The 15,081-nt window shown below is 36.7% G+C and overlaps 1 protein-coding gene across 7 annotated transcripts in view; it reads left to right on the top strand.

Annotated features, from left to right (window-relative positions):
• CDS1 (CDP-diacylglycerol synthase 1) overlaps positions 1-15,081 on the top strand; it is an 88,055-nt gene that overhangs the window by 58,874 nt on the left and 14,100 nt on the right. For 2 of the 7 annotated variants that reach the window (XM_064285631.1, XM_064285628.1), the window contains exons 6-10: positions 5,416-5,474; positions 7,448-7,548; positions 8,665-8,752; positions 11,790-11,858; positions 13,948-14,100. In XM_064285631.1, coding sequence (XP_064141701.1) covers positions 5,416-5,474; positions 7,448-7,548; positions 8,665-8,752; positions 11,790-11,858; positions 13,948-14,100 — 470 coding nt within the window. Of the gene's footprint in view, positions 1-5,415; positions 5,475-7,081; positions 7,165-7,447; positions 7,549-8,664; positions 8,753-11,789; positions 11,859-13,947; positions 14,101-15,081 lie in introns of all 7 variants that reach the window. The other 5 variants (XM_003414105.4, XM_064285632.1, XM_064285629.1 and 2 more) reach the window with 5 other exon arrangements.

Genomic DNA, 15,081 nt, shown 5'->3' with positions numbered 1-15,081 from the left:
TCCTGTCGAAATTTTAGTTCCACTGCAGTGGTGAAATGACTTTGAAAAGTACAAGTCTTAGCAGATAATTTAAAAAGCAGCGACAGCCTCAGCTCTTTCGCTGACATTGAATTTTATTAAAATAAAATTTAGGTATCTCTGGGCCTGGCCTCCTCATTGATGCTCCCAGGATTAAGTGACTTGTTTAATATCACACAAAATGACTCACTGAGTAGGTGCCCAAAGTCATTGGGACATTTAGATGATTTTGTTAAAAAATGAATTTGACAGATAGAAAAGAAGAAATCAGAAAGACTGAAAATAATAGGACAAATATTTTCTTTTGAGTCTAGAACTCTTCATCACATTGGTGAATTGGATTTAAGGCTCTTTATAAACCAGAGCAGTCTTGTGATTAATTGTCCAGAAGTGATCGGTAAATTAGCTTATAATGTTTGACCTTAGTATCATCACCTTACTATCTGTTTGGAGCCCTCCTGGTGTAGTGGTTAAGAGCTCAACAGCTAACTAGAAGGTTGAAATTCACCGGATCTTCCTTGGAACCCCTATGGGGCAGTTCTACTCTGTCCTGTAGGGTTGCTTGGAGTTGGAATCAACTCAAAGGCAATGGGTTTACTATCTCGTTAGCCAACCAGAATTTATACACTTTGTGTTTAGTAATTTTTTTATGCAAAACTATTTTTAAACACCAGTTTAATTTGTTTAAAACCCTTAAGCAAAAGGTGTAACTGAGCTCAAGAAAATTGATGGACATATAAAATTAACTTTAAGTTATAACTAAAATTAATCATAAGGATTTTTTTTCCTTTAACATCCTAGTTGCCTTTTTTATCAGAGTATATTGATGAGATCTTCAGAAAAGTGTCATAAATAATTGTTCACAAAGGATTGTATCTCCAGAAACCCTTAGACTACTCAACTCTATTAAACAAACAAACAAAAAACCTGTTGCCATCAAATTGATTCCAACTCATAGCAACCCTATAGCACAGAGTAGAACTGCCCCATAGGGTTTCCAAGGAACGGCTGGTGAATTTGAGCTGCCGACCTTCTGGTTAGCTGCCGAATGCTTAGCCACTGCACCACCAGGGCTCCACCACTAAACTCTACAGACCTACCAATATTTTAAAACTTCAGGTTTTACACTTGAAGTTCACCATGTAGATTAAAAGAAACCCTTTCTTTATCTTAGCTAATATTAGGTTAATTTGGATGACAATTTCTACAATGTATATTCACTTAAAACCAACAACTCAAATGTAGTTTAGTGTTTGAATAGAGACACACATAAAGCATTGTGGTTCTGAATTTATTTAATACAATATTGGAAACTTTTTATAGATTTAAATGAAAAATATAACCAAGTGAAAAAGGGAGTGTCTTAGTTATCTAATGCTGCTATAACATAAATGCCACGAGTGGATGGCTTTAGCAAATAGGAGTTTATTCTCTCACAGTTTAGGAGGCTAGAAGTCCAGATTCAGGGTGCCAGCTCCAGGGGAAGGCTTTCTTTCTCTGTCAGCTATAGGAGAAAGTCCTTGCCATTAATCTTCCCCTGGTCTAAAGGGACCCCAGGTCCAAAGGACACACTCTGCTACTGGCGCTTTCTTGGTGATAGGAGGTCTTCTCCTCTTTGCCTGATTGTCTCTTTTATATTTCAAAAGAGACTGATTCAAGATACAACCTAATCCCATAGATTGTATCTTGCCTCATTAGCATAACTGCCTCTAATCCTGCCTCATTAACATCATAGAGGTTAGGATTTACAACACATAGGAAAATTACATCAGATCACAAAATGGAGGATAACTACACAATACTGGGAATCATGACCTAGCCAAGTTGATACATATTTTTGGGGAACACAATTCAATCCATAACAGGAAGGAACAAGCCAGTAAGCTCCAGTATTCTATCCTTGGTCTATCTTAATGTCTGCTTTTTGAATTAAGTGCTGTATGTGTGTACTGAGTTGATTAATCAATAATAAATTCTAAAAAATAGCTATTTTTCCTTTATATTTTCTGTCTCTTCTACTTGATTGTGAGCTCTGGAGAGATGGTGCCTACCTACCTCATTCATATTTGTGTCCTGGGTCTGGCATATCGTTAAAAAAAAAAGTTGCCGTCAAGTAGATTCTAACTCATGGCGACCCATGTGTGTCAGAGTAGAATTGTGCTCCATAGGGTTTCCAGTGGCTGATTTTCACAAGTAGATTTCCAGGCCTTTCTTCCAGGGCACCTCTGGATGGACTCAAACCTCCAGCCTTTTTATTATATCATAAAACCCCAAAAACCAAACCCGTTGCAGTTGAGTCGATTCCTACTCATAGCAACCCTACAGGACAGAGTAGAACTGCCTATTGGGTTTTTAAGGAGTGGCTGGTGGATTCCAACTGCTGACCTTTTGGTTAGCAGCTGAGCTCTTAACCACTGCACCACCAGGGCTCCTAAATATTTTTTAATTGTTGGTCCATCTTTCTGAAATTCCCTCTATTCCGTCTTTCCGGCTTTTTTAAATATCTTTTTTCCCCTTTACTTCTGTTCTCCTTAGAAATCTCATTCTCTTCTGTTTTGTTTGAATACACTGCTCTTCAGTCTGATGGGTAACCAGCTCTCTCTACCCACCTGCTGAGTTCCTTGAGCCAGGGGAGCATGAGGTACACATCTTTGTTTGAACAGCACCAGGCGCAGTACTGCGTACATAAATGGCGATGATCGTAAAGTGTAATCGAGCATAATTATATCTGAAGAGCTGCATAGTGGGAAGCTTTAAAAATGTAATTTTATTTATAATACTGTAACAAATCCTATGATTTTAATTGGAAATATCATTCTATAAGTATTCTTTTGTTAATGGGGGGTGTTCCTTTTAAAATAACATTTAACCTTAGATATGCTAGGAGAACACTTTAAACCATAACCCCCCTTCCTAAAAGCCAAAGGACTGCATTAACATATGTAGGAGTCAGGTAATTATATAGGAGTCAGATAATTATAACCTTTGTTAGAGCACCCTAGAAAGCCACATGTTAATTTAAAGGCAAAACTGGATCAGGTAAAAGTGAATTGGCAAGACTGTCCTGTATAGAATGTCCATTAGGAAAATATTGAACAATCTGGCTAGTGATTTTGTTTGAAGAAATGCTCGAGTGAATGATATTATATAATTTCAAGAAAGAGAAAACGATATATTTTGGAGTAGTGTTTGTGGGAAGATAATTCATAGTTAATGCTATTGAGAAATCCCCATGGCCGGGCCTGGGAGAGTCAAGTGGTCTGTTTAGACAGAACGAGAGGTTCCAGCCACATCTTGTCTCTCTGCTTTGCTCTTTCGCCATTAGCCTCTGAACCAAGCCCATCTGCTGTCACATTTAACTCTGGACCAATGGCAGAAAACAGCATAGAAATTACATTATTTCTTGAGCCACAAGATAAGTCTACCTGCTTTAGAGGAAAAACTTCACAGCAATAATTTCTGAAGAGTTATTTAATATAGCCAGTGATTCCAGTGCCATGAATTTCATATTCTAATGCTCCCCTCTCTCTCTCAAAGGTGACATATTGGTTTTCAGTTGTGTCTCTGCTCAGAAAAAGTTTACATATTGCTTTTTCAGTCTAGTCTTGCATAGTGTTAGTGGGTCAGTTTTTTCTTATTCCTTAAAACAAACCAAAAACCAAACCTAGTGCCGTCAAGTTGATTCCAACTCATAGCGACCCTACAGGACAGAGTAGAACTGCCCCATAGAGTTTCCAAGGAATGCCTGGAGGATTCGAACTGCTGACCCTTTGGTTAGCAGCCGTAGCACTTAACTACTATGCCACCAGGGTTTCCTCTTATTCCCTAACCCAGTGACCCAGTGCCGTCGAGTCGATTCTGACTCATAGCGACCCGACAGGACAGGGTAGAACTGCTCCATAGAGTTTCCAAGGATCGCCTGGCAGATTCAAACTGTTGACTCTATGGTTAGCAGCCATAGGTGACAAATAGGATCTGGGGGTCAGTATGAATTCTCTTCTTTTGTCATCATTCTTTATGCTTTGACACTTCAAATCAGTCATCAAAAAAGCAGCAAAAGGCAACTGCTGTTTGATTCTTTGGTCTGGAGAGGGTAGTGGCACCCTTGCTTACTCTGGTGCATAGAATTGTTTTGGTAAGTTTAAATTAGATACACAAAGTCTAGTGTTTATTTTATGTGGCATAGGGCAGTTAACAATTCAATTTCTGTCTCACAGAACACACTCTCTAAACACTTACAGAATAGAATGCATATGTGGATGTTTGTCTGCAATTAAACTGGGTTTATGCATTTTTAGGATCCACCTCTGTAAAACACACATTTTTAGAAGTTTACTGTTAAGTTATATTGAGCAAGAAGTATTTTATATTGCCTCTCATTATTTTAGTCTATGGTTATTAAAAACAAAAAAACAAAATAAACCCATTGCTGTTGAGTCAGTTCTGACTCATAGCAACCCCATAGGACAGAGTGGAACTGCTCCGTAGGGTTTCCAAGGAACTGCTGGTGGGTTTGAACTGCCGACCTTTTGGTTAGCAGCCTTACACTTAATCACTGTGCTACCAGGCTCCATATAATTATTAGATTTCACTTAATAAGTTAGGAATTCTTATTTACTAAATTTTCATTGTGATAAATTTGTAGGATATAAATACAAACACAAATACTGTTTTTTAAATCTAGAAATCAAGAGTATCATATTTTGCTATAATTCATATAATGTGGTTGTGAGAAATTTCAAGTTACTCTTAACCTGAATCTTGCTGATCTAATTAAATATGGGTTTATGGAACCACATGACTTTGAAGGCCAGTAGGGTCCCTGGCCTTATCTACTTCCTGGCTCTGTGATCCTCAGTAAATTAATAAAGTCCTTTATGCATTTTTCTTCATCTGTAAAATGGAGGTAATAAAAGGTACCTATATCACAGGAATGTTGGAAGGATTAAATGAGTTAATACATGTAAGAATGCTTAGACAGACACCTGGGATATAATAAGTGTTCAGTGAATGTTAGCTGTCATAATTGTAATTATTTGTCTTTGTATTATGTAGAGATTGAAAACATTCTATACTTATACCTGATGAGTCGATATAGCAAATAAATTGTATTCCACTGAAATGCAAGACTACTTCATGGACTTAGTGCAGAAATGTTTGAATCTGTGTCATGGAGTATATTCATGAGGCACTTTGGAGAATACAAGCTCTTTTCCCTCAAGGAACTTATTTAGAAAGCTTAATGTAAGATAGTAGGAGAGATGGCATCTGAGTAGGTGGCTAAAATATGCCTAGATGGGGTGGACGTGGCTTAGGGAACTGGCTTATTTGGGCTCAGTGAATCTTACACTTTGTACCAAATTGCACAACAAGCGCTTGTTTTTTGTTCTTGAACAGGTTTCTGCATGTTTGTACTGAGCTTGGTGAAGAAACATTACCGTCTGCAGTTTTATATGGTGTGTATTAACCATTATTCTGTAGTCATGATCTGAAATAAAAACCCTAGCCTTTAGTTTCTTTTCTGTAGCGAGGGAATATCTACCCTCCTAGTCGATGTCTTATCTAATGTGAGGGGCTTTTTATTTTAGGATGACTATTAAATACAAAACATTGAAGTTTAAACATTAAACTTTTTTTTAAAGTTCCCTCAAAAATTTTCTTGAATATTTTCGGAGTCTAAAAAATAAAAATGAAATTATTTGGAATCCCTAAATTTGTGGAAATCTGAAGAATCTTATTGCTTCCTAGCTATATTCTTCTATGAAAGGAAACTCTGTTTACTTGCTCTCAGTGTGAGCATAAAGCAGGCAGCAGAACATGTATTTTCTTGATAGTTATAGTTAAAGAGTTGCTTAATTCTTTTTGTCATGAGGTATTTTGTTCAGCATATCCAAGTTTTAATGTTTTATGAAATTTGTTATTGAACAATATATGCTTGTCATTTCATTAAAATGAACCTAATTATAAGCTATAAAATGCAAGAATTGGTTTGATCTGTGAATTCATGTTCCAGTAAGACTTGTTTTGGATTTGGAATGTATTTCCTATATTTTATGCTTTACTTTTCTCCATTAAGACATCCTGTTGGGCATTATCACTGGGAAAACTGTAGTAGTTCTTGCTTTTCTGATTTCAGGGGATCTGAGGGTAGGGTGAAGTTCTTAGTGAAAATCTAGAAATAATCAGGACAAATTAGAAATAATAGAATCTCCTGTGAAAATGTAAGTGATGCCTCCTGGAACAAAATCATTATGCCTTTTAAAGCAACTGGGATAAAAGAGAGTTGGATCTTTTAAGTAGATAAAAATCAAATGAAATGATCAGTGTAATATGATGTTTGCTGAATGGGAAACAGGTTTATTATGAATAAATTAAAATTTTAAGACAAGTGAAGTCATTTTTTTAAAACTCCAGTCAAAATTATGAGACTAGTACATAGAAATGTTAGTTTCTCTTGGTTCATGTTCTACTCTTAGTGATGCTAGAAGACACTGAAGTGGCCCCATTTTGCAGATTAGATGGAATTGACGGAATACAGTGTTCTTTGAAAATTTGAAATTGAATACTGTCATTGAACAGATCTGTGAAGATCAGCTTTCAGGCATAAAAGGTGGAGTTTTTGAATTTAGAAAGTACTCTTTATGAGCTCTGAAAAAAAAAATTAGTTTTAAGCATTTTAATAACTACAGGATGTAGCCAGAGTAAAATATTCCTCTCCAAATGCCTGCCATAAGAACAGCATAAAATTCTCATTTTAACCTTATGATTCAAAATTATGATTCCTTTTTTGTGTGTTTTTTTAATTTACTGGTATATCTCAATATTATTAGCTCTCCATTTGTGTACAAATTAAAATTACTCTCTAAAATGTTTTCATTATTTTAAGGTTCCAGTAGGCAACAAAATGAATATAATTTACTAACTACATTTATTTTGTATGATCGTATATTACAAATTTTGACCGAAAGTCATGCAAGAAATTTGTGTTTCAAATTTGCGATTGCTTCTCAGCTGCGCTGATGAGTTGTGTCCACTAATTGTTGTGTTGTTGGGCTATTAACAGTTCGCATGGACTCATGTCACTTTACTGATAACTGTCACTCAGTCACATCTTGTCATCCAAAATCTGTTTGAAGGCATGATATGGTAAGGGAACAGTGTTATGCTGCTTTCTATTTATGATGTCATAGCACTTTTAGAGCTCCTTAATAGTGGACAGTGTCTTTCGGATTTCTACCAAAAACTTTCTACTTGTCTCTCTGTGCTGTTAAAGTATCTTACTGAGTTTTGCTTACTCATTGACAACTGAACACAAAATGCTTCGTTAACCACTGGAAACCTTTCTGATTCAGATTTCAAATAAAATTCCCAAACAATTAAATTACATTTTTAGATGCTTGATAAACCTTAATGTAACTTTTTTACAAAGCATAGACTTTTAGAAGAGGATATTATTTTCGTGGAATCTGAAAGAACACAAAAGATGTACTTGCCAGCAAATGGTGTGCATTTCCTCTTCCCGAAAGTTGGGTAAGTTCGACTCAGCTTCAACAGAAGAGTAGGTTTCCACATTTCTAATGTATAGAGTTACTTGCTCTGTACAGTGGTTTGCAGATTCAGAAAGCATTTTTTATTAGTATTGGTTAGACTTGGTAAAGTAGAGAGTCAGCGAAAAATAGGAAGAACCTCAGTGAGATGGATTGACACAGTGGCTGCAACAATGGGCTCAAACATAACAACAATTGTGAGGCTGGCACAGGACCAGGCAGTGTTTTGTTCTATTGTACACAGGGCTGCTATGAGTCAGAACCGACTCGACGGCACCTAACATAACAACATAACATTAGTGAGGCTGGAGAAAAAGCTTAGGATTTAAAAAAATCTGATTACATTTCTCTACATTCCTTTTAAACCCATTGATTAAAATCTTTTATACTTGATGTGTTTTCACAAGATTACTTTATTCCCTTGCTGATAGCTTGACTTTCTTTTTAAGCAAGATTTTGTTTTGTGTGTTTGTGTGTAAAGATTTGGAATCATGTTAAGGTTGTTTTCCATATATGAACTTTTAATTGATGCACATTTAAAAATGTGCAGTTAATGAAACTAGTAGGTTCTATACAAGTAGTGTGGGTGGGGGAAGGGTGTTCAATGCAGCCACAGGCTAAGATAGAATTAAAATTGATCATTTTACCTGAAAGGGAAATCGCATTAAGAATTTAGTATAAATTTAAAAGATTATACTCAGTGTAAGCAAGTAACTCATTTCCATTTTAAAAGGCTGCTTTTAGTAAGAGAAACTTTGAACCTGACTTTATTCTACTATTTATACTATTGTAACGTGTTCTTTATAAAACTGAAATTTAAATATCCATAGCTGTAAAAGTTGATTATTTAGTATTTTTCTTAGCAGTATTCTTCCTGATACTATATTATTTATAGATTTTGCTGCACTTAATTGCTAAATCGACAAATTTGGTTGATATTTATTGTTTCCACTAGTGTTTTGGCAAGTGTGAAATTGTAGACTAGGCTGCACTGTAATTCAAAGGATTATCACACTTGTTCACTATGAGTCATAACCTGTATGAATATTTACAACTTAATCATGCGGACTTTTTTCTGCTGACTTTTTTTTTTTTAAAGGTTCCTTGTTCCAATATCAAGTGTTATCTGCAATGACATAACTGCTTACCTTTTTGGATTTTTTTTTGGGAGAACTCCATTAATTAAGGTAATGAAAAATATTATAAACAAGCCACTACCATGACCTTAAAGTTCAGCCACTGGAGAAAACTTTCAGTAATTTGATGCTATTGTACTTTTTTTTTTTTTTATGTCCAAGGTACCTTGATTTCCCTTGGCAGCACTTAACTGCTGTAGGATAGGGGCACTGAACCATATTTCCCAATGAGTCCTTCTGGGTTCTTCTCCAGATTTTCTATTGGCTCCTCAACAAGTACTTGTTTTTCCTCAACAAGTACTTGACTCCATCAGTTATTCTCACTCGTGCAGACTCATTCCATCTTTTTGTTGGTTTTCTTTCCCTTAGCCATTGTGCAGTTCTTCTTTATCCCTTTCCCCAACAGCCCCATAAATAAGCCTTTTCTTGACGCTACTCTCCTCTCAAGCTGTCTCCTTATCTAGTCCCTCTTCTGATGGATTTTGGAAGGTGAATTATATGATTTTCACATACTCATGTCCCAGTTGTGAGACTTTTACACCCAAACTCATTTCAGAAGAGATATTAAGTTCCTACAGTAAAATACTGATAAAATGCGGGTAATAATGAAAAGTTAAGATGAGAGGAAAATACGCACAATCAGACTGTCTCTGTTGTTTTGCCTTAGATTTGGTTGGGTTTACAATCAGTGACAGCAAAGCAGGAAATAAATTACACAGTTCTTGTTATCAGGAAAAAACAAACCAATTCCTCATGGCAAGCAAATTATTTTCTAGAACTGATTTCTTAAAACTTTTCCTGTCAAGATCCCAGATAGGATTCACCCAGTCCACATAGTGGGTGACGTCCTTGATAATCTTCTCACAAATAATATATTGATTGGCTATTTTAATGTTATCATATGAAGGCTAGTTTTGGAGGGGAAGAGACAGGTGTTCACATGTAAAACCTCTGTCTGTTCAAAGTGATGAGGGTAGCTGAGCATTCCCAGAAGAATGCACGAACTGCTAGTCCTTCAAACCACTTGCCATGAATTCTCCCCGATGGAGGAGTCCAGCATATGGCATCGGGCTGAGTTGTAGGGATACTGGCAGCAAGCTATATATTTAAAAAGTGTTTTAAAGCTGCTGTAGCACAAGAGCAACTGATGAAGTACTCAAAAGCTCTATCCAAACCAAAAAATCCACTGCCGTCGAGTCAGTTCCAACTCACAGCAACCCTACAGAACAGAGTAGAACTGCCCCATAGGGTTTCCAAGGAGCGACCGATGGATTTGAACTGCCGACCTTTTGGTTAGCAGCCAAATACTTAACCACTGTACCCAGGGCTCCCCGAAAAACTCTATACCAGCTGGAAAGTTTAGGCTTAGGAAGCTTTCAGAGAGACTGTTAACAGCTGTAGAAAAATCTCAGTGTCTGATTTTGAAGATAGCTTTCTAGTCAATTTACCAGGCTGGATTAGTTATATAGTATTTTCCTGTTGCCATCAAATCGATTCCGACTCACGACGACCCTATGTATACCCAGATGTAATCAAGCAAGTTAACACCATCAATATGATATGAATTAATTTAATTTGATAAGCTATCTTTAAAAGTCAGCAGGCACTTTTGAGTTTGAGTTTATTCCTAATGTCATGGCAGTAATTCTCAAGTGTATCCTAGGAGAAGGTGTATCTGCCCCTTCTCTATGGCAGAATTGTTAGAAGATTTGTCTGTTAACCCCCTTGGCTTTGGATCCCTGGTGGCCCAGTGATTAAAAGCATCCAACTGCTAACCAAAACGGTTGGCAGTTTGAACCCCACCATCTGCTCCGGAGGAGAAAGATGTAGCAGTCCGCTTCCGTAGAGGTTTACGGCCTTGGAAACCCTATGGGGCAGTTCTGTTCTGTCTTATGGGGTCACTGTAGCCAGAATCAACTCAATGACAATGGGTTTTGGGTCCTCCTAGCTTTCAGCTTTATGACCATCAGGACAGGAGGTCTATAAAGAGCTTATGTAGCTTAGCCTGCAACTGGTTTCTTTCTTCAGAAACCTGCCTCTGCTACTTGGCTTCTGTCTCTGCTGTTCCACTGAAATGGTCATCACAAAGGTACCAATGATTACCAGATCCCATTCACATCTCAGTCCTTATCTTATGTGCCATCTCTGGGTCAGTTAGCACTGTCCACTCCTAAATCTTGTCCTCTTGCCCCTGTATCACCAGATTCCAGACTGTCCTCCAGATTTCTATCCCTGAAAGCCAGAGTGACTGGGGGAACAATAACCTGAATCTGAAATAGTATCTATTCTTAGAAGCACAACATGTTCCTTTCTTCATGGAGACAGGCACAAGTTGTGAGCAAAGGCAGGAAGGATATGTGAATACTTGTAGAGAAAATACGGTATTTGGGGCTATAGAGTATTTTACAAAACAGAGTTCTGTTATTTGCATAGCATGTTGAGATATGTAAAAATCAGATGCGTTGTCGTGTCCATATTTTGTTGTACTCATTTGAGTTTTAGTCAGTAGCAGGTCAACACAGACTGTGTGTACTTGGGATATAGCTTGTGTTTATTCCATTATGGAAACCCTGGTGGCATAGTTTTTAAGCGCTATGGCTGTGAACTAAAAGGTCAGCAGTTCGAATCCACCAGGTGCTCCTTGGAAACCCAGTGGGGCAGTTCTACTCTGTCCTGTAGGGTTGCTATGAGTCGGAATTGACTTGATGGCAATGGGTTTGGTTTTTGGTTTATTCTATTATGGGGGTTTATATAAGCATAAACGCCATGAGACTATAATTTCAGTAGAGACTTCATAGTCTTTTGAGAGAAAAAGCAAATACGTTGAGGGTGTTTGACAGAAACAGATATCTGTAGCTTGTCAAATGTTCAAGGGCCTACTATGTATTAGATAATGTTAGAAGGATTTGCACTAGTAAATTGGGATCATCGAATGAAAGAAACAAGATTGCAAAGCTATTCCAATAAGAAAAAAAGCAAGGAGAAATGGACAAATAATTGAGGGAACTCCTTGAACAGAATTTGCATATATATGTGTCTGTTTTGTGAGTGCAGTAACTCTTTTTTAATTTTATTTGGCCTTTTTTAGTTGTCTCCTAAAAAGACATGGGAAGGATTCATTGGCGGTTTCTTTTCCACAGTCGTGTTTGGATTCATTGTGAGTTTTACTAGGATTTTTATTTTATTTGTATTTTGAAGAGTGGTACCAAGTTTATTTCTCCATTCTAAACCTAAATGAACTAAACCACAAAATGCTAATAATGCATTTGTTGAAATCCACTAAGCAGAACCCATTCTGTACCCCAGTAGCATTTATCCTGGCTGCACATCAGAATCCCCTGGTGGGCTTAAGCAGAATCTATGCCCAGCCCTACCCCAGACCAACTAAGTCCCTTGGTGATTCTAATGTACGGCCAGGCTTGAGACCTGATACTGTGTTCTTGTGCCTTGGAAGTTTCTAACAGCATTCTGCCTTGTGGGGGACATAGGCACTGGGACAAGATGTCTTTGAGTAACAGCAGAGAATGCGAATAATGTGGAAGAATTCTGCCTTCTTAACACATGTGGCCACTTGGCTTAGTGGGTGGTTATTGCTGTGAGCCCAACTTGCGGGAAAGGTCTGTTAATTATAAACAATTAGCATTCAGTTTTAGCCATGAATAATGGACATTATTGGCACTGTAAGAATTAGTTCACAGTTATGGAATTTAAGTTTCTATTAAAAAGTGTCTTCTGAGAGTCAATAAAGTTACAGTAACCTGGCTGGATGTAAGATAAATAGACAAAAAGTATCTGTTAGAAAATGTAAATTTTTACTAGTCTCGTGCCTGACAATTCTAGTCTGTACTCTTTATCTAAATACAGAATAACTAGAACCAACGTGAAGCTTTGAGAGAGAGCAAACATAAAAATACATAGAAACGTGGCATGTTTCTGGTTGGGAAAACCACCCTAATTCTTCTGTTTAATTTATAAGTTTAGTTTATTCTCTGTGAAAATTCTAATAGAATATGAAAAAAACTACTTCGGAGACTATGTGATAGAATATTGATGAGATAATAATTGACGTAATAGAATAATGAAATCCAGTCCCATCCAGTGCTTTTGTAATACAAAGCAAGAATAATTCAAATATTAATGTGTTTAATAATATGTGAATTTGGTATTATTAAATGCTAATTTGAAAATACTGCAGAAATAACCATATCATTGAAAGAAAATAAAGAGCTACTCCATAAGTATGTAATGCATGACAAAATAATGGGGAGGGAAATTACATTTTCTAATAAATGGTTATTTGGAAGCAAAATCAATTTATGTCCATTCCTAGTGTTATATTTGCATTTGTATTAACCATTCTTAAGCAAAATAATGGCTGCAGGAGAAAAGAAAAGAACATGAGAATAAACTGTTATCTGGAAATTTAAATACTTGAGGATGTATAATTTATCTTCTGCTTCCCTGTCTAAGGATAGCTGGTTCTAAAAATCATGATAATGTGGCCAGGGAAAGAATAATCAACATTTTCTGGGTTGGTTAAGAACAACAGTGGTGTTTTTCATCTGTACTATTTTGTAACAGGGAGCCCTGGTGGCGCAGTAGTTAAATGCTCAGCTGCTAACCACAAGATTGGTGGTTCAAACCCACCAGCCGCTCCACGGGAGAAAGATGTGGCAGCCTGCTTCTGTAAATATTTACAGCCTTGGAAACCCTATGGGGCAGTTCTACCCTGTCCTATGGGATTGCTATAGTCGGAATCGACTCAATGGCAACAGGTTTATTTTGTACCATTTTCTCAGTAATTTTGAATCACTGGTTACTTATTAACTGATGAAGTTAGTATAAGCTTGTGTGCAATAAACTTCAGTCCTTTATTCTCCTCTACCTTCAAAATTCTTAGCTGCTGCTAACATTAATTATGTATGCTTTTAAAAAGTAAAATCTTGCTATAGTGCTTGTTTTAAGTGTTCAGATCAACTCCTTTCTCTCTCCTCCTCCTTTTCTTGGAGCCATAGAGATAACAGTTTCATTTATTTCAAAAACCTTTCATTTTCTAAAGGACTGTTGTGTTTTTTTCCTGGGACGGTTATGACCACTGAACTTTGAAAATACATAGCAAGATGTTAATTCAAAGAAATTCTGACATTCTATCTCTGGCCTTTCTAATATAACTTGAATATATATATATATATATATATATATATCTCTTAAGTCAATGGTTTATGAACTCTTGCTTTGTTATTCAGGCTGCCTATGTGTTATCCAAATACCAGTACTTTGTCTGCCCAGTGGAATACCGAAGTGATATAAACTCCTTCGTTACAGAATGTGAACCCTCGGAACTTTTCCAGCTTCAGAGTTATTCACTTCCTTCCTTTCTGCAGGCAGTATTGAGACAGGTAAAAGTTCAAGATAAACATCGTTAGGGATCCCTCCATCCCGCCCCAAGATTAAGGTTCATTTAAAAATAGGATTAAGATTTTTATAAGAAATCTACATATACAGAATTTTTAACTCCATGCCATAGAAGGGGTTTTAGTATCTGTTTAGTATCAATAGCATACTACTTCTATCCCCTTTTGATTTTATTTTCTTGAACCAAAAGTGAATATTGGTATTCCAAACCAGTTATCTACTTGGAATTTATTTGCCTAATGATTTAAGTACTGATAGTGGTAACTTATTGCATATGTTTATATTTAAAACATTTCTCAATATTCCTTAGATTTTTACAAATTAAATAGATTAGAATGAGTTCCAAGTATAACTGGTATGAATTGACTCAATTTGGAACTTAATTAGAATTTCCAGCTCAAAAATCCCTTAATTTTTTTTCCAGATATTTACTAGTTCAGAAAACTGCTGCTTCTAAAAATCAGTTTCCTTTCTATAATAAAAGCTCATTCCTGCTATTTAAAGGCATCCTTGAGGTCTCACACTGAAGGATGGTGAGATGCTGTCCATCAGAACACTGCTGATCTATGTGATCACAACTGATGGTTGGTTGGTTAAAATGGGGAATCAAATATTGTCATGCGTCCATGATACATTTGTGAAATACGACGTTATATGATTTGGACGTTGTGTGAACACTGTATTATGGCGAACGTCCTTTTGGGCTTTTTCTTCCAGAATAAGGAGGTTTTGTCCATGTTAAAAATTTGCAGGGGCAGATAACCTCCCTCTACGATTAGTTTATCCAAGGTTTCAAGGAATTTTTCTGCTGCCTTCCCATCAGCACTCGCAGGCTCACCACTCATTTTCACATTATGCAGCAAAAAACATTTGAAATGCTTGACCACCCAGAGCTAGCACTAAACTCAATATCGTAGTCTGGTCCTGCCTTTTCTTTAACTGCCTCAAACAAGCTTTGTGCCTTA

This window comes from Loxodonta africana, chromosome 5 (assembly GCF_030014295.1).
Source record: "Loxodonta africana isolate mLoxAfr1 chromosome 5, mLoxAfr1.hap2, whole genome shotgun sequence".
NCBI lineage: Eukaryota > Metazoa > Chordata > Mammalia > Proboscidea > Elephantidae > Loxodonta > Loxodonta africana.
The sequence above is the reverse complement of the archived record's forward strand: the minus strand, read 5'-3'. Positions and strand labels throughout refer to the sequence as shown.